Source organism: Carassius auratus, chromosome 12, assembly GCF_003368295.1.
Source record: "Carassius auratus strain Wakin chromosome 12, ASM336829v1, whole genome shotgun sequence".
Taxonomy (NCBI): domain Eukaryota; kingdom Metazoa; phylum Chordata; class Actinopteri; order Cypriniformes; family Cyprinidae; genus Carassius; species Carassius auratus.
Window position 1 is genome coordinate 12,645,522 of NC_039254.1, and position 19,207 is coordinate 12,664,728.

General features: G+C 36.9%; 1 protein-coding gene across 1 annotated transcript in view; it reads right to left on the reverse strand.

The window, feature by feature from the left end:
• Positions 1-19,207, reverse strand: part of LOC113112178 (glutamate receptor ionotropic, delta-1-like) — a 345,503-nt gene that overhangs the window by 163,109 nt on the left and 163,187 nt on the right. The window contains exon 3 of the mRNA XM_026277621.1: positions 9,707-9,991. Within this exon, the coding sequence (XP_026133406.1) occupies positions 9,707-9,991 (285 nt within the window). The remainder of the gene's footprint in view (positions 1-9,706; positions 9,992-19,207) is intronic.

Here is a 19,207-nt window from a genome sequence, read left to right on the forward strand (position 1 = left end):
GACATCCCCCTAAGTTCAACATAAAACCATGAGACCTATATAATGTTTTTTATCAGTTTTATTTTGATAATCATGAAACAATAGGCCTGGCCTACATTAAATTTTTAACTAGTATGCACTGGTTTAATTCAGACACCGATCGGTCTGCTCAGAGCCGCTCAGAAAACATACACAAAGTAACTCTAAAGAACTTGATTAGCTTGCTAGGGTGTCTATAATTAGGGCTGGAGCTGAATTCTGCAGTGGTCCTTCAGATTTGAAGAACACTGCTGTAACCCGTCAGTACTTTTGGGTCTGCCATTGATGCAATACTGCAAAATATTCAGGGACTGTAGGCCATGTTAATAGAAAATGCAGTTTCTGGCAGTCTCTGCTTTTCTGGTTACATAAAGACCATGATGCACATCGGAAATAGGCTGCAGGCTACACAACAATGGGGTATCTCAATGTTGGCTGCACAAAGAATACAAGAGGAGCAGTTCAGCAGGAAATGGGCCTTTGTACAGGAGGTGTCTATGAGGACAGTATTCATCCACTCCAAAGGGAGTGCAGAAGCCAACTAGTGAATGACAGCAATTGAAAAAATGGCCCCACTGTGAAGAAAGTGCAGTGAAGTCATGTGTGAGAGAAAGTATTGGAATACATCAACAACAAACTGTGAGGGATATGGCAGTGTGGATGGCTGAGCGACTTTTGTTAGACCTGCATGCTGTTAGTATTTCTCTTTTCTGATAAATTTTTCTAGGTGATGAAGCAAACCCAAAAATAAATAAATAAAAATACATAAATAAATAAAAATTACATTCAAATGGTCATCATTCCCAAATGGACAGAGGTTTAACTTGGGCCAACCTGCTGTGCTGTTGTGTGGAAGGGACACTGTGTGAACTCACACAACAGAGAAGATTGCAGCATCACAGGAAGTGAGTGGGACACATTTCCAAGGCCTGGCTGTGTGCGTTTGTTCTTGAATGTGTTTGATGTTATAGAGTAAAGGACAGTGAGTGTGTGAGAGAGAGAGTGAGTGAAAGAGAGAGGGGGGTGGGGGTGGCGGTGGCGTGTGACAGTGATTGGAGAGCTTGAGAAGAGAAAGAGCACAAGGGATATGTAGAGGAGAGAAGGGAAACGGCATGGAAATCCAAGGTCTCTCCTTAATCATTATCATTCAGCTGTCAGTGGGAGTCCGGTCTGAGCTTGGCGCTGGACCGCCAGACCCCAGCCCCATCTGCTCCCAATAAAACTCAACTAAAGCCTTAATTTGAATAAATGTCCCATATCTTTTAAATGCTTTAGCTCATAAGAGACAGTTATATTGAGGTGGCTTTGGAGAACAATATTAAAATGAGCATGTATGCGCACGTAATGCCAGAATCGTTCATTGTGGTGCTTTTGAATCTAGAGGTCTGTGCGGAATACATTTTTTAGTCCTGCAGAAATCTGTCTTGCTCTTACTTAAAATAAAAGTATATTTCTTCCTGCTCCCACCCACAATGTTTATGTTTTGTCTTGCTCCCACCCCCAAAACCCCACAGGTAGAAATCTATGTGGATCTATGTCCAGTTTCAGTATGATTCTTTCTCGCTCTGGTGCCATAGGCTATTTTTTCTAATTCCTACACACAAATGGCACTTCTGACCTCACCTTGTACATTTGTCAGAGCAGGCAGAAAGGTATTTTCCTATGCTGTTACATACTAACAAAAAACAAAGACTATTCAACCCTGCAACTATAAACTGTTTACTTTGTTTGTGCAGTAGATGAATAACATTATGTACCTTGAAACATGAAATAAATTGAAGTTATTTTTACTTTATTTTTAGATAATTAGACTTGTGGATTTACCCATTAATAAGATACCACCCGTGTGACAGCTTTTTCGCCTTTTCTTGAGAGAGTAAATAATTACACACATCAGCTATAATTTGAAATGTGTCATATTCAAGTGCTGAATGAAAAGGCTCAAATAAACAGAAAGAAAATAAATAATAAATAAATAAAATAAAATAAAAATCCATGGGAAATAATTCAAGTTTAATCAAGTTTCATATAATTGCCAGCTGATGGTGATATCTTGCTGGAAAGAGCTTGCATTGATGTGACACACATCTTCTCTGGTGTGAGACTGAGAATGAGTGTGATTGTAAATCGGTCTTGCCGAAGGCTGAAGCCCTGCGACTAGCAAGAGCAGCTTCAAAATCCTCGGTACTCATCTTACTGGACCTGTCTGCTGCTTTTGACACTGTTAATCACCAGATTCTCCTGTCCACCCTCGGAAAGATGGGAAACTCTGGAACTGCTCTCCTGTGGGTTAAGTCCTACCTCTCTGACAGATCCTTCAGTGTGTCTTGGAGGGGTGATGTTTCAAGGTCACACCACCTTGCTACTGGGGTTCCTCAAGGCTTAGTACTTGGACCACTTCTCTTCTCCATCTACATGACATCTTTAGGATCTGTCATTCAGAAGCATGGCTTTTCTTATCACTGCTATGCTGATGACACCCAACTCTACTTCTCATTCCAGCCAGATGACCCGATGGTAGCTGCTTGCATTTCAGCCTGTCTGAGTGACATTTCTAGCTGGATGAATGACCATCACCTTCAGCTTAACCTTACAAAGACTGAACTACTGGTGATTCCAGCTAACCCATTGATTCATCACAACTTCTCTATACAGCTGGGCTCGTCAACCATAACTCCTTCGAGGACAGCCAGAAACCTAGGAGTTGTGATGGATCATCAATTAAGCTTCACAGACCACATTGCTACAACGACCCGGTCCTGCAGGTTTGCCTTATACAACGTTAGGAAGATTAGACCCTTCCTGTCATAGCAAGCAACCCAACTTCTTGTCCAAGCTCTTGTTCTCTCCAGACTGGACTATTGTAATGCTCTCCTGGCGGGCTGCATGTACTGTCAAGCCTCTGCAAATGATCCAGAATGCAGCAGCGAGGGTTGTCTTCAATGAGCCAAAAAAAGCTCATGTTACTCCTCTCCTCATCAGGTTACACTGGCTACCAGTAGCCGCTCGCATCAAATTCAAGGTACTGATGCTTGCCTACAAGACGACCATTGGCACGGCACCAACTTACCTAAACTCACTGGTTAAATCCTATGTGCCCTCCAGAAGTTTGCGCTCTGCAAGTGAACAACGCCTTGTGGTGCCATCCCAAAGAAATTCAAAATCACGGACCTTTTTCTGGACTGTGCCCAGCTGGTGGAATGACCTCCCAATCTCAGTTCGTACAGCTGAGTCTTTACTCATTTTCAAGAAACATCTAAAGACTCATCTTTTTCACCTGCACTTAACCTATTAACACCATTACTTTTCCTTTTCTTGTCTTTTTCATTTAATAAAAAAAAATGTATTTTTCACATATTTTACATTATTACAATACCTCTTTCACCAGTCTGGCATGAACAGCTCAAATAGTTCCTGTATCAAATGAAGGCCCACCTTCTTGAATACGAGATGTGCTGTGATTGGTTAGCTGGGACAGTGTGTGTTGTGATTGACAGCATTTGGCACCTGGTCGGGAAATGTCCTGCCTCTTACCAAAGCTGCCTGCTGCAAGCTTCAGTTTAAATATAGCTTCAAAATCAAATAAATTTGAGCACTATTTAAACCCGGATGATTGGAACCACTCTATAGTGATTTCTGCTATTTTTAAAGCAGAAAAATTACATATTGCGCCTTTAACACTTGTTGCCTTCTCTAGTGCAGCTCAACTCTAGAATCTAATGCAGGTCTCATTCCATTCATCGGTGTTTGTGATATCACAAATCCCGGAAAATGTGTTGTAGTCCAAACGAGTCATTCATTGTAGTTTTCTGAAAAGTAATTTATGTTAAATAAAATATCTCCTTTTGAACTGGACTTTGAGCTTTGAAATTTTGCAGATCTTTTTTTATGCTCAAACAGCAACATTACAGACTAACTAAAAAGTGGAAAAAGTGAAAAACCATTATAGCACCCCTTTAAGTAAAATAATAACTATGTAGTTTATATTTACTGGTGCATCTCAAACAATTTGAATATCATGGAAAAGGTTTTTATTTAAAAAAGCAAAGTTTCTTATATTCTAGATTCATTGCACACAAACTGAAATATTTCAATTTTTTTTTCTTTTTTTATGCTGATGATTATGACTTACAGCTTAGGAAATTACTGAAATTACTGAATTACTTTCATTACTGAAAGCTCTAGCTATTCATAGAGTGCTGTTTCAAAATATATTCATAGAAAGTTGACTGGAATGAAAAAGTGTGGTAGGTAAAGGTGCACAAGCATTAGGGTTGACCACAGCCTTGGGAAGATTGTCAGGAAAAGGCGATTCAAGAACTTGGAAGAGCTTCACAAGGAGTGGACTGAAGACACAGTCAGCGCAGCAAGAGTCACCACACTCAGACGTTTTCAAGAAAAGGGCTACAGCTGTCACATTCCTAGAACCAAGCCACTCCTGAACAAGAGCAAGAAAAAAATGTCGGAAGCATTTCACCTGGAGTAAGAAGAAAAAGAACTGGACTGTTGCTCAGTGGTCCACAGTCCTCTTTTCAGATGAAAGTAAATTTAGTATTTCATTTGGAAATCAAGGTCTGGAGTCTGGAGGAAGACTGGAGAGGCACAGAATCCAATCTGCTTGAAGTCCAGTGTGATGTTTCTGAAGTGGGTAATAATTTGGGGTGCCATAGCGTCTGCTGGTGTTGGTCCATTGTATTTTATCAAGTCCAAAGTCAATGCAGCAATCTACCAGGAGATTTTGGAGCACTTTATGCTTCTATCTGCTGAAAAGCTTTTTGGAGATGCTGGTTTCATTTTGCAGCAGGACTTTAGCACCTGCCCACAGTTCAGAAACAACTTCCAAGTGGTTTGCTGACCACGATATTACTTTGCTTGATTGGTCAGCCAACTCACCTGACCTGAACCTTACAGAGATTCTAAGTAACATCTGACAAACAATACAGAGGAGCTGAAGGCCGCTATCAAAGTAACCTGGGCTTCAATAATGCCTCAGCAGTGCCACAGGTTGATCGCCTTGATATACACGTTAAATATCTTAATGTAATATATAAATATATACAATTATAATCTCCAAATACAAGAAGGACTGGTTTCTGAATCAAATCCCTGAGAGAGTGCTTATGAAATTAGTAGAGGTGATCTAGCCTTAATGTACATCTATGTTTGCCCTGTCCATTGATAGCAACATCCACATATATATGGTGCATTTATATGCAGATGTCACTTCCAAGCCTTTGCAGAATGTAACCTGTCACTGGTCCTCTTAGCATCATTTAACGACGGTTCCCCAAGGGAATGAGACACGAAGCGCTATGTGACCAGAAAGCTATAGTAGCACATACAGTGGAACCGTTGTCAGCTTCTAGGAATGAAGCAAGTACTCGCAGGGATGCCAGAAGTATGGCACTTTCAGGAACTCGAGCTGTGTCGAAAAACTATGGGTACGAGTATGCCCACGCCGACAGAGTTACAAATCTCTGCCTAGTACAAACATTGTACAAACATCAGGGGCATGTTCCAACCCGCAGCGTTACAGGTGTCCTCAGATATACCTGCCAGAAAGGCCTTGGAGGCCACCAAATTTCCAAAAAAAAAAAAACATCCATCCTTCACCAACAATATGTGGCAACAAGAAGCTCCCAGCACTGAGCCCCGAAACAAGAATCAAGGTTTCCTCCACACCTAGGGCAGAAAGTCAGCATCACATGACCTTGAGTATGCAGATCGGGTTTCCTTTGGGGAGAACCCCTTGATCTTGATTGGTTGCACTGTAGGGTACAGCAGGCCATATCTCATGTACAGTAGGCCAAAAGGTATCATGCTGGATGCAGCAGCCATCAGACCCAGCAGTTTCCGACAGTGAGTGACTGGCCTTCTCTCACTCTCGCGACTGCGGTGAGGATCAACTCGAAAATGCATCTATGTTTGCACAAATCATTCGTGGTCCAGCATGAGCTACAGAAAAAGTGAGTATAAGGTTTTTTTCATGAATCCTTGCAAATCTAATTTACTAATAATGTGCTAGTTAGCAAGTTTTGCTGCTAAATGTGGCTAAAGTAAACAGGACTGCTTGTCACCCCACAGAATAGAGGGGTGGGGTGAGCAGCGCAAATTAGCATTTTAAGGAACATGCAACAAAACAGGCTCCTCTGAAAAGACCCTAAAGAATCATATCAACTTGTGGAAAATGGACATATGATGACCCCTTTAAGAAACAACACAGGTTGTGTTGTGTTAAACCCTTTGCGTATCCACGTCATGAGGCATTTTCTCCTCATAACCCCGAAAAGAACTTAAATTACACTTTCAGTTTTGATCGTACAGTTAAAAGCAATACATCAATCGAATCTGTAAATGGTCTACTTTTTTTGTATACAGACATTATAACAACAAAACTTTTTGCATTTATAAAATAAAGATAACAAACAAGTTGTGCTGTCTGCAGCCTTTGTCTGCGGTGATCTTCATTTACAAACACGTCATTAAAATGAACTGTAACTCAGTGAATACTCAATGAAGAGACATGAGAGAGATATCTAAAGAAATCTTGACATGTCTACTTTTAAACTAAACAAGTGCTGCCGAAAACAAATATTCTGTGATAAAGTAATCCATATGAAAACAACGCAATGTCTGTTTTTCATGTCTCCCTTCATTATCTTCTAATGCGACTACGCCCCCGCTTTTGAGATTCTAATGTTTCACTGAAAAGCACGTGGCTTCAATACGCCCATACAGAAAACATAGCAGCGAGACAGTTCAAGTATTTTTTTTTTTTTTACTGTTTGCTTCGAGATGAGAGGAATAATACATAATTCACCCCCAAAAGATGTGATGTGGATTACCTCGGGATTTGAGATTTGGATTTCCTCAGATAAAAGAATGAAGCGCTTTATTCAGCAGAGATCATAAACATGAGTAAGTCTCTTTTTATGTATGCTTGTACTAATTTTCACATAATGTGTAAACATTTTACTAGTTAGACTTTTTCCAAACTATAATTCCTGACTAAATGTATAATCAAGTGAAACATTATGAAGTTTCAATAACAATATACACTACTATACCATTCAAAAGCTTAATGTAAATAATATAAATGTAACAAACAATGCTGTTCTTTCAATTTATCCAAAAAAATAAATATATATATATATATATATATATATATATTTATATATATATATATATATATATATATATATATATATATATATATATATATATATATATATATATATATATATATAAATTCTCAGCTCTTTTCAACATTAATAATGATATGAAAATAACAACAATAAATGTTTCTTTTTTCTTTTTTTTTTCTTTTTTTTGTAGAAAATCAAATTGTTAAAAGGATTTCTGAAGGATTGTGTGAGTAATGATGCAGAAAAAAAAATCTGTTTGAAAGTCAGCATTGATTGATGGTTCCTAGTAAACTGTTTTTTCTGCACTCACAAGTGAATATTAAATTATGTTGTGGGATAATTAAATATATTGTAAATAAACTACAACCATAAAACTATGTACATTCACATTCTTTCTTGTAACGCAAACACATTTCAGTCACAAACCTGACTGAAAGGCTCATTATGCAGTTCATTATACGGGACTTTGTCTTCTCAGGTGTAAATCTCAATGATATTCATGATAGTTGACACCTGCTCGCGTATGACTTTTACAAACAAAAAGTGTCTAAGAAAATTTAAGTCAATATATATATATATATATATATATATATATATATATTGTTTTCTGTGATTGAGTAAACAAGATGATTTTCTCATAATTTAGAAAGAAAAATTATAGGCTACAAGCTCCAGTTCTCAAACGTCCCGGGAACCAATGTTCTTTATGTGTTTTATGGCCTTATTCAAGTGATTAATGAAAGACTAAAAGTTTAACCCTTTAACTGTCACCCTGTCCAGTATACAGGACGCCTACATTTACTTCACTATATTACAATTAAATCTAATCTAATCATGACAAACTATATATTGTTGGGAAGGTGTAAGACTCCCAAATATATATTTTACCAATGTGTTTTTTTTTTTTTTTTTTTTTGTAGGAAAAGTAATAGATCAATTTATCTACACAAGAGTGCACCCACAAAAATCTACATTATAACAGGAGTTCTGACCTTTGTAAAAAAAAGATTTCTTTGTTGCCTTTTTCTCTATTACATTTTAGAAATCAAAAGAAATTCTATATAAACTAAAAATTTTAAATCTCAAAATTCATCCTTCAACACCCATTTTAAAATCAGACATTGCGTTACCATGTAAATGGTACATCAACATCATGATACAAATAAAAATGTTTTCATTCATGAATTATAAAAAAATTAGTTTGGATCGTGCAATATAAAGTCTATGTTCAAAAATGTGAGTGACAGTTAAGGGGCTAACCACCCATAATTTTTTTTTTTTTTCTCAAAAACACAATCATGTACATACATGCTGCTCACATATTATTATAGCCCAGTTTGTGCTGATTACAGTGACATTAGACTTTAGCCATTTAGATGTGTATAAGCAATTGAAAAAAGCACAAGTGTCAGGGCATGGCAAAACTTCTCCATAACAAAAGTTATCAGAATGCACTGCAGTGTTCAAAGTGGATGTCATATTTGTCCATAGATCGGGAAGATTAAAAAAATAAATAAAAAATGTAGTTCATTCATTATTTTGCACAACCTTACCTTCACACTGTAGAAGACTGAAACATGCTGAAAATGGGTTCGTAGTTAGACAATGGGTTTGTGTGGGTCACTTTAAGTGTGCCAGACACAAGCCAAATGTTTTCCTGTCATTCTCATTTCATTGGACTGGCCACCCATGTGAAAACTTGAGGAAAAAAAAAAAATAAGTTCCTCTACGTCACTGCTAACATCTTATGATCAAATCCTAAAAAAAAAAAAAAAAAATGTCATTTCTAAATCTGTGTTCCATATAGCAGTATTACATTTTAAAGTTCAGAACTGTGCAGCTGCTCTGAAAGGATAAGTTCTAACATCTGTTGCCCTTACATTGCCACTACTTCATGGCTGTGAAGTAAAATCAAGGTTTGTAAAGCAGTCATCTCAACCAGTTCTTCATGCTGCACCTGTGATGAGCCCTCACAGGTCACCTTACTTGCTTAAAGAGAACACTGCATGCTGATTCTGAATCAACCTAAAACAGAACACTTTGCAGAAAGCTCTATTGACAGACTTATGAAAAGTTCCCACCAATGAATAATATAAATGACTGTAAAGCATATATTCATAATTCTTGTACTACCTTTAATTTGCTCTGATTTTAATACAAAATGTGATAGATAGATAGATAGATAGATGATAGATAGATAGATAGATAGATAGATAGATAGATAGATAGATAGATAGATAGATAGATAGATAGATAGATAGATAGATAGATAGATAGATAGATTAAAAATTAATAAATTAAAAATGTATGCAAGTGAGCAACAAAGCAATGCTACTACAAAAACCAACACCTCAGAGACTCCAACAAATGAATCATTGTTAGTGAGAACATAGTTTTAACCAAATCAGTAATTATCACATGAAATCACACCACAATAAATACCCAGCATTAACTGTTCATCAGAATGCAACCTGTAATGTTAAGTAAGATTTATTTATTTTATCAAAAACAGGATTTGCTCTGTCTTGCTATCAATCACTCACCGTAGTCACTGTCATAGAAGACGATGAACTTCTGCCAACGCAGCTCACCCACTAACGTCAACATGACATCACTCAGACGGACGGGTGGTCGTGCTGCGAGGGTGTATCTCTCTCCGTCGGGGCTTGGATTGAGTTGGCATGCAGTACGAGGTGATCCTTCAGCGTTTCTCTGGACGTAAAGGTGAGGTATGTGCATGGCATCTGTCAGGGACTGCAGAGCGCTTGCTGAGGCACAGCCTGTAGATGTAACCAAGGCCAGGATCCCCTGCGTCATCAGTTCACATGCTGCAAAAGAAAAGAAAAGATGGAGAACTGATGAGCTTGGATAGTTCAAGAGTCACCTGAGCAGAAACAATAGACATCTAAACACTCACATGGATCTGCTGTTAATGGTGTTGATACACATCACAGCTGTTAGAGTACAGTGTGTAACAAAGATTAAACATATTAAACAAACAAACAAACAAACAAACAAAAAACATTCCTGTAGAGTGGTTACCTTCCCTTTAACATCTTATTCACTTTGACAAAAAGCACAATATTCAGTGAAGAGCAGTTAGCATAAAATATCCCCCACATTATAATTTTATTTTATTTCTATAAGAGAGTAAGCATGGGAAGACAATATTTTTGAAGAGGTTATTCATTTTTTATGACTCTTTAAGTTGTGTGAAGTCAGTAAGAGGTATATTCTGTTGTTAAGACAAAATTTGGCTCTAAAGTTTAGCTTTAGCTGGAGCTGCCAAGTGTTATGTTCTTGGCAGCTCCAGCAAACAGAAAATGTTTTGCGCCTGGTTAAAAGCATTTTAAATGGAGGATCACCATTTTCTTCTGGTTTTGAAAATCATAAGTGCATCAACATAGGAACATCAATCTCAGTTATTTCTTTGTTTCATAATATCAAGTCAGTGGCCACTAAAACTTTGAGGAGGAATTGGAATATTAATAATAATTTCAACTGTGCATTTTGATACACTGATGTCTTAAGGATACATCATGTTCTTCTATTTGACATTTATTCTCTGCAGGTGCAGCAACTATGGAGTGTAACAGTTGATTCTGATAAGTGGAAATGTACAAAAGTTAAATAAGTACAAGAGTAAATTGAGTATTTAGCCATATAAACAATATAATAAAGTAACATGCACAAGTAGAATGGGGCAGTATGTTGGTAGAAATGTGTAATTCAGTGAAGATTTTGTACCAGCATAAAATATTGGTCAAGCAATATTTAATCACGATGTTATCAGCTTAGAAGTGATTATATTGTAAGCATTATTCTTACATGGTTGGTCCCAAAAGCAATGTGGTCCTTGAAGCTGAGACCCACCTAATGACTCAAACTCCAATTAGAGTCTAATCAGTTGTCTAGACTGCACTTTAATTTATTACTGCTCTTGTTCCAATAATGTTGGTGGTGAATTTTCTTTCACTGGTATATGGTAATTTCAAAATTTTGGCTTTGGTGATGCATTTTCTTATAAAAAGACTTGATAAGGTTGATGCCTTATCAAAAATACACTGGTTGTGATCTTCGTAATTATATTATTAATCTCAAAAATCTGCTGAATTCAGGGTTAAATCAAGAAAAAAAAAAAAAAAAAAGTAATAGGTTCTGTGTTCTTTAAAAAAAAAAAAAAATACACCAATTTCCCTCAGAAAACTAATTCTTATTTAAACAGGAGATTCAATGAGGAAAAAGGTATAGGGCAGGACTTGATTTTTATCCATTTGGAATTCATTGGACCATGAAAACTGCCCATTATATATGAGAAAGGAGGCAGTCGGTTGGACAGAAGGGGCTGAAAACTAAGAGGAATTTGTGGCTTTGGTTGAAAAGGAAAGTAGTTTAAGAGGCAGAGTTATTATATGTTTTTGAAAGATTACAGAAACAAACATTTTCCTTTGTAATAACATGCACTGATGCACTGAGCACAATACGATCAGGGAAGGTGTATTAAGAAAGAAAATATGGTAAATTTAGATTCTGTGTTGTTCAGTGGTTCTTGAGAAGCATCTTGAAGAGACAAATTTTTATTTTTGTAATACCTCTCTAACAGCATGGAGGAAAAAGAAAGAAAAATGTAATACAATGTCAATCAATAGATGGATGCATCTCAGAGAAACTCTGTTCTTAGTGGAGAGATATTGAAATGTCATTTTGAGGCACTGGCTAGAGAAGAAATCATGGCAGATAATCAACTTGCAGAGACTATTGACGTGACAAATACTAAACAACACTGAGAGCTCATTAAGTGCAAGACTGCAATGTGACTAAAAATCCAACTTTAAAAGTTCACCTTTTTAAAGTATTGATTCATTGATTTGTTCATTCATACATTCATACATACATTCATTCATTCATTCATTCATTCATTCATTCATTTGTATCACAGAATAATGCCACAGTTCATAATAATCTGAATGTACCTTTCTCAAGTTTATTACACATTTTAATATTATTAAGCTCATCACACTGATTGAAGTACATTCAGTAGCTGTTGAGATGCAACTACTGATTACAAGCAGTGTGGGGGATTTTAATATGTAGCACTTAGGCCATGCATACAAACATAAACTGCTCTAGTTCACACAAGCTCAGTTTCACATATCACATATTTTAAAATGTCACAATGATAATGCAAAGCAAGTATGTGCTGTATTCTCGTAGTTATCTAAATGGACATTAGCATTAGTATAAACAATCATCTTCAGGAGTCAATTTTCAGATACTGACATGGAGGCATAATTTACTGACTCTCTGAGCACCAAAACTGTGAAGCACTTTCTAGATCAGGCAAGCTCTAATCCGGGTTTACGCACTTCTGGAAATAATGGCACATGTGTTTTTTAGCACATAAGAAACCAAGTCATGTTTACAATGTACTAAGTGGTTTTGAGCAAGATCTAATTAATTGATTCCTTATATAGTTTTCTGAGTTAATGAATAGAGGCCTCACAAATGTTTTGTAATGTAATTTACCTTATTGGCACAGGTGGCATTTGCAGTCTTTATTTTATTGTTTATTGAACCAGTAAACATGGCAGTATCACATGTCTGGGTGACAATATGCATATGGAAATTATATGCAGATAAAGTATATGCATAGCAAATGTCCCATTTATGTATGAGTTCTGGTTCCTTGAACAAAGAACGAGCTGCTTTAGCATCCACACTAATGCATGATAGGACTCAGCCGCGTTAAAGGGGTCATGAACTGCATAGGCTCATTGGAAATATGTAGGCTTACCTCATACATTTTTGCAATAGAGAAAAAAACACCCTGCATGTTTTGAAAAATCATACGTTTGAATGTTTCCGTTACATATACAGCTTCATATGCAGAAACATACAGTGAGGTACGTAATAATGGTGTTGCAGGAAAGTATTTAGGGGCACGTATTTCCAATGAGCCTGGATGTAAAAATTCCCTTAATATTTTGACATATAAGAGGACATATGTGACGAGTGGGGCAGGGCCGAGAGATGTGGGAACGAGCGAGGCCGGTAGAGTGATTTGGAAATGAACGACACGTGCGACCCACTACCGGTCTCGAGTCCCACAGAGGAGATGGAGGGATATAAAACTGGAGTGACGGACGAGAGAGGACCAGGCCTGGGCTATATTTTATGTTTTGGTTTTTATTTGCGAGCACCGGTCATCCGTGAGGGGATGGTGCACTGTTTTGTGTTTATTTTGAATCATAATTAAAATGTCAGTTGATTGTCCGCCGGTTCCCGTCTCCTTCTTCCCGATGAATATGGAGATTTTATCATTACAACATAGTACTATAATAAAAAAAATAATAATAATAAAAAAGAAATCATCCTGTAATTTTCAGAACTTTTTTTTTTTTTAAATAGCCAAATTGACAGACTGCGAAATGTACTATGATGTAATAGTGTGGTTAAACCCAGCATCCACAGAAGAAAATCAATTCCCTTGCCCAAATACCCACACTATTTAGTGTGCCCTTTATGCACACTAAATCCACACTATCTTGAATACCGCTTCGGAGCGGTATTCAAGGCTAAGTGTAATCCGTCATACATCATGTTGTGGAAATAAATCGTGAGACCTTTTGTCGAGATCTTGTTAGAGGTCACAGAAACCTTTGCAAAGCATGTGAAATATTAATAATAATTAAATATTACATATGATTTGGTACTAAAAAAAAAAAAGTTTTTTTATGTTTTATTGGTGTAATGATGATTAGTGGTGATATTTATTTTGTACATTTGCAACTGATTTTTATCACTTAATTAGAATCATCACAAATTAAAATACAAAGCATTTAAAAAAAAAGTTTTTAGCCCCGCCCATCAATTCGAGCATGTAGTGTAAATAACAAATGCAGGTCTACAACACGAAGCTGTGCATTGCTAAATTGTGGAAAAGCAATCTTTGCATTGCCTACATTCTAATCCCAACAGATAGGAAAGAGTTGATGAACTTTATTTTTTATGAATTTCCAGACTCCATCAGTAAGAACTTGGTCACTTCCTGTTACCATGGATTCGTTTACAAACAAGGAACAATTCACGCGGGATTTTCAGAAAGACTGAAACTAAAAAACAATGAGCTGGCTATATTGAATCCGACAGTAATGCCCCACCATACAAGTGTGAGATTGTTTGATATGTTTGTTTTTTTTTTGTTTTTTTTTTACTATATCTTTATTATTACTGTTATAGTTATTGTCCTTGGGGTGAACTGGTCTTAACTACCTCGCAGTACAACAACACAACTTGAGAGTGAAAATAAGTGAAAGCAACTTCAGATAGGTAACCTAGCTTTGGGCTGCAAAAATCCATACTGCATATAAGCTCGCTGATAAGGACTGTAAATCACCAATGACCAATCCTTTAAGGGATTTCATGGACAAAATCAGGGCAGGAGTTCTTGAAACAAGACTTAAGTGAATGTGTCTCTAAAGAACACCATCAACTGAAGCATGTTCAGCAGCAATTGCCCCACATACACCTTAAATGTTGCTGGGGCTGAGCCTGCAGTAAAACATTAAAGAAGGTATGCCAGTACTGAACCAGCAGGGCAGTAAACTGGATTCAAATTGCATTCTCACTTAATTACCAACACTCATCGGCGCTGATAGCCTCATGGCTAGTGTGTCAACATACAGTGCAACAAACAGTGTTTGATTCACGACACGAGGTCCTTTACCAATCCTGCTCCCCTCTCTACGCTAAATGCTTTTGTGCCGTCTCTCTACTGTTATATCCTAATAAAAGCTCATAAAAATAACTTTTTTTTTATTACCATAATTCAAAAGCATAGATAATCATTGTAGAAAGAACTCTTGCATTTAAAATGTTTTCTGTGATCTCTGGCAAAGGACCTTTAGTAATCAAAAAATCCCATCTAAAGTCCAAACCCACAAAAGTTTCCACATTTTATGTTGGGGATGTCACATGGGCCTCCGAGCCTGCCAAAGTTTATATACTCAAGGAAGCTCCTTCATGAGAGATGCCAAATTCAAGAATCAAACGTGGGATGGACAGCAGGTTCTTCCAGCAGAAGATGCTTTTTTATTTTCTCCCACTCTTGCAAGTACTAGCGGATGTAGACTAAATAGTGGGAAAGCATACATCTGAACCCTTGTCCAAGCATGTCTGCCCATCACTAAAGGCAATTGAAGAAATAGAGAGAACCAAATAGGGAGCTGGTCATTTAGCAGAACAGATGTACCTCTGCCCCACCAAAAGACACAATCTGAGGATGCAGCCTTCATTCTCTGGGCCTCAACCCATGCCTCAAGATAATATCTGCTCCCAGATTCAACTGACTGGCATGTGCTCTGACATTAGTGACCTTAGATGGAGGGGTTTTGATGGCACAGTGGATAAGACACATGCCTTTGGTGTGAGAGACCTGGGTTCGAATCCACTGTGAGACACCAATGTGTCCCTGAGCAAGACACTTAACCCCTAGTTGCTACAGAGGCGTGCAACCTCTAAAAATGAATTATGTAGATGCTCAAAGCAGAACGTGCCATGCTGAGCTCTTCATGTGGCATGAATCTATTCTTCCTTGACGGTTTATGTATGAGACAATCAACATGTTGTCTCTCCTAATAACCACATGACAGTCTTGAATATCAGGAGGGTTGTTGGTCAAAGCCAGAATTGTCACCAATGTAGTCAAGCCAATTAATATGTCAGATAAATGATCACCCCTCAGGCTCTGTAGACTGGGAAACCATTGAAAAATGCATCCCAACCTTTTGACAAAATCATATATATTCATCTTGGGGTCGTCTCCATTTTAACAGTTTAATAGCATCTGTGTGACCGGTCATTGCACACTGATTACAAAATTTTCATACGAGTTTTTCATTTTTTTTTTTTCATGTTTGTCATCCTTTCCTATCAAAATGCTTGCTACGGATGTTAAAATGCAGAAAATTGAAGCTGGTCCATTTTTTTTTTTTTTATGGACAAAAGTTTCGTAGTGTGTAAACATAATTGACATAATGTTAGGTAGTATTTATTGTTTAACGTGGGAAAATTTTGGTCGAGAATTTCAGATTTAGTATGCAAAGACCTTAAGTAAGCATCAAAGGGTCATATGTCTTAGCTGTTGACCCTCCAATACAATAGTCTCATATGAATCAGGTGTAATGGTGTACAAAGCCACTGTTATGAGACCCAAAAGTCTGTGAAGGAGACCTACATTAATGTTTTCCCTGTCCTGAAATTATTCAAAAGCAGAAGCAAAGGGACAGGAGTAGTAGACAGAAGTGCATGCAATGTGCATAAGTTCAGTTTGACTGCCAGAAATTCATTATTTTGCCTTAGCAACAAAACACTCTTCTCAAGGTAATTGAGGACTCAATGCCAAAAAATACCAAAGCCTCAGACTGAACCAAAATCAGCTAATCATTGAAGTGTTCCAAGACACATTTGCCCTGGAGCCATAATAGAGCCAGCTGGCATCCATGCACTTTGTGAAGGTTCAAGACCAAAAAGAAAACCCCAGAATTGCTTAGTTTTGTTCCTAAAAGCACAGACATCCTATCTTGCTAAAACTCATTTCAGGAATATAGTACCACCTCCAACCCCCAAGCCTTCCAAGGTTCTATGACACATTTGATTAAGTAAACTAAATTAAAATAACTTTTTTTTAGCACATATTTTAATTATTTACAGTACACACATACATACATTCATTACTATTTTTCTCATTAGTATTATGTTTACTGTCTAAAATTGACAAAATAAATGGTAATGCAACTCCTATGCATGTAGTTCAATTACAAACTTTCCTTGTCATGTGATGTGGCTTGCTTTGAAGATCTGAGTGTTTTACTGGATGGCTCAAAGTCATAGCAGTCTGTGTCAAAGAATTTATTAATTTAGCATGAAATAAGAGATATTGGTTTGGTCTACTTTGCACATATGTGAACAATCATCAGAGGATGCTCATTCTGTTGCAATTCAAAACCTACCATCAAAATGTGTTTTGTAAGGATGAACACTGTAAAATTATATCATAGTCTATATATTGCATTGTTAATATTTACTATAGATTATGGGTGGATAATTTTATTAATTGTTTATTGTTCATGCAACACTCCATATTACTGTTTATAGTTTTCATTAATAATCATTGCTCTATGATAACTTTTAAACATGGCGGAGGCACCCTCAAGATTTGTTCATTCTGCCAGCATTTTGCAGCAATAATTTTCATACCATGAATGCTAAACATTCTTGCAAACTGTCTAAACTGAATTATACATGCAGACACTCATATGGTGATCTCATAGCTGGCTACGGTTATGATTATATATCATCATGTGTCTCTCGCTTAAGTGGCACTCTTTCCTCTTGCTCGTCCTCTCCTTTGCCTCTACGTTTTCTGGGATATTGTTTCTAATTTGGGAGCCACTATTAATATGCAGGAGAGTCCCGGAGTTTCCGGGAGAGGTGGGATGTCTGAAAGCAAATCCCATGATTGTTCATAAACCATTGTCCTTCCTTGGTGTCAGAAAAAAAAAAAAAAAAATTGTGTCTCCTGGCAACCAACCAAAATGTGGAGTACTTATGTTGAAAAGATGTGGGCAGTGCTCCTGTGTTCTGAAGGCCTTGTTGCAAAATATGTAACTGAGTAAACTACAAACTATTGTCTTAAATATGTCAGGTGACTGGTAGAGCAGAATCTCAAGGAAAGCAATAAAAAAGCAGATATGCTTCATTGGTCTCACACAGTTCTTTAAAATTAGCCTTTTACAAAACAGGAACAATGACACTGTAGTTGTGTCAGTTCCAAAGGTGTTATTGTGCAGAGCATGAGTGAGAAACAAAAATATATTTTGAATTAATAGTCATCCAAAACATGGAACGCAATGCAACTGACAGAGTAGACTCTCAAGGACAACCAGGGCAAAGGCAAATAAGCTTAAACATTCTGATATTGTTTCTGATTAAGCCTTTCCCTAAATTGCATAGTAGCACAGAGCATGAATGCGAAAAATGTTGATCAAAAATGCACAACTGAATGTTTTTAAGAAAGGAACTGACATAATGTCCAAATGATCAATAGCCAGAAGCAAAAAATCTACCACCAATCTTATATCCTCAAACAGGCAAATGAGCTCCTGTCCATAATGGAGTCCAAGGCAGCAGTAGATAGAAACATACAGTAAACACTGCAAACTTCTGATCTTAAACACAATCCCTCACGTACAAACACCATAGAAAAAAATACACTGCATGTGGCACAGGGTAGAACAAGAGAGAATGAGAAACTGACTTCTCAATCTCCATAGCCTTGAGCTTAACATTGAATCCCCAGGACCCTACAGTATTTCTCACAGCACTTCAGCAACTGCAGAACTAGAGTGGGGGGAATTCTTCAAAAAGAAGGCTAGCCTTAGACAAACAATAATTTGCTCATTAAAATGTTGTGAGGTTTATGTTTGGTTTTATGAATTGTAAAAATGTTGTCCATAAGCAAAATCTATCTTTTGTGCATACAAACACTTTTAGAAAAAAACATATTTGCAAAATTGAGGCCCCATGTAACAGTTCTGCTTCATGAATTTCCATTTCATGAATTTGTATTATTTAATATTATTACTTTTATACACAGAATTTTTGCTACAAATATTATTATTATGTAGAGATTATGAGAGAGACAGACTTTGAGAGCAAGTTTGATTACCTTCATTTAATAGACCTGTATTCTTCAGATCAATCTCATATTCACAATAAAACATTAGTCTCAACTTCTGCTGAGGAGAGCCATATCTTTTTCGAACTATCCTTTCATCTGTTAAGGTTGATTTCTGATGACAGCTCTTCTCATTGCATTTGTCGGTTGCATCTTACAAGGTGTTATTGAAAGAAAAATAACTTCATTGTTTTCAACCCTGTTTCTGTTTCAGTCTTTTTTCAATATAAAATATGTATTGCTGATAATTAACAGTCATAAAAGTCTCTTATCATCAGCTAATGGCAGAAAAATTTAACTAAAACCA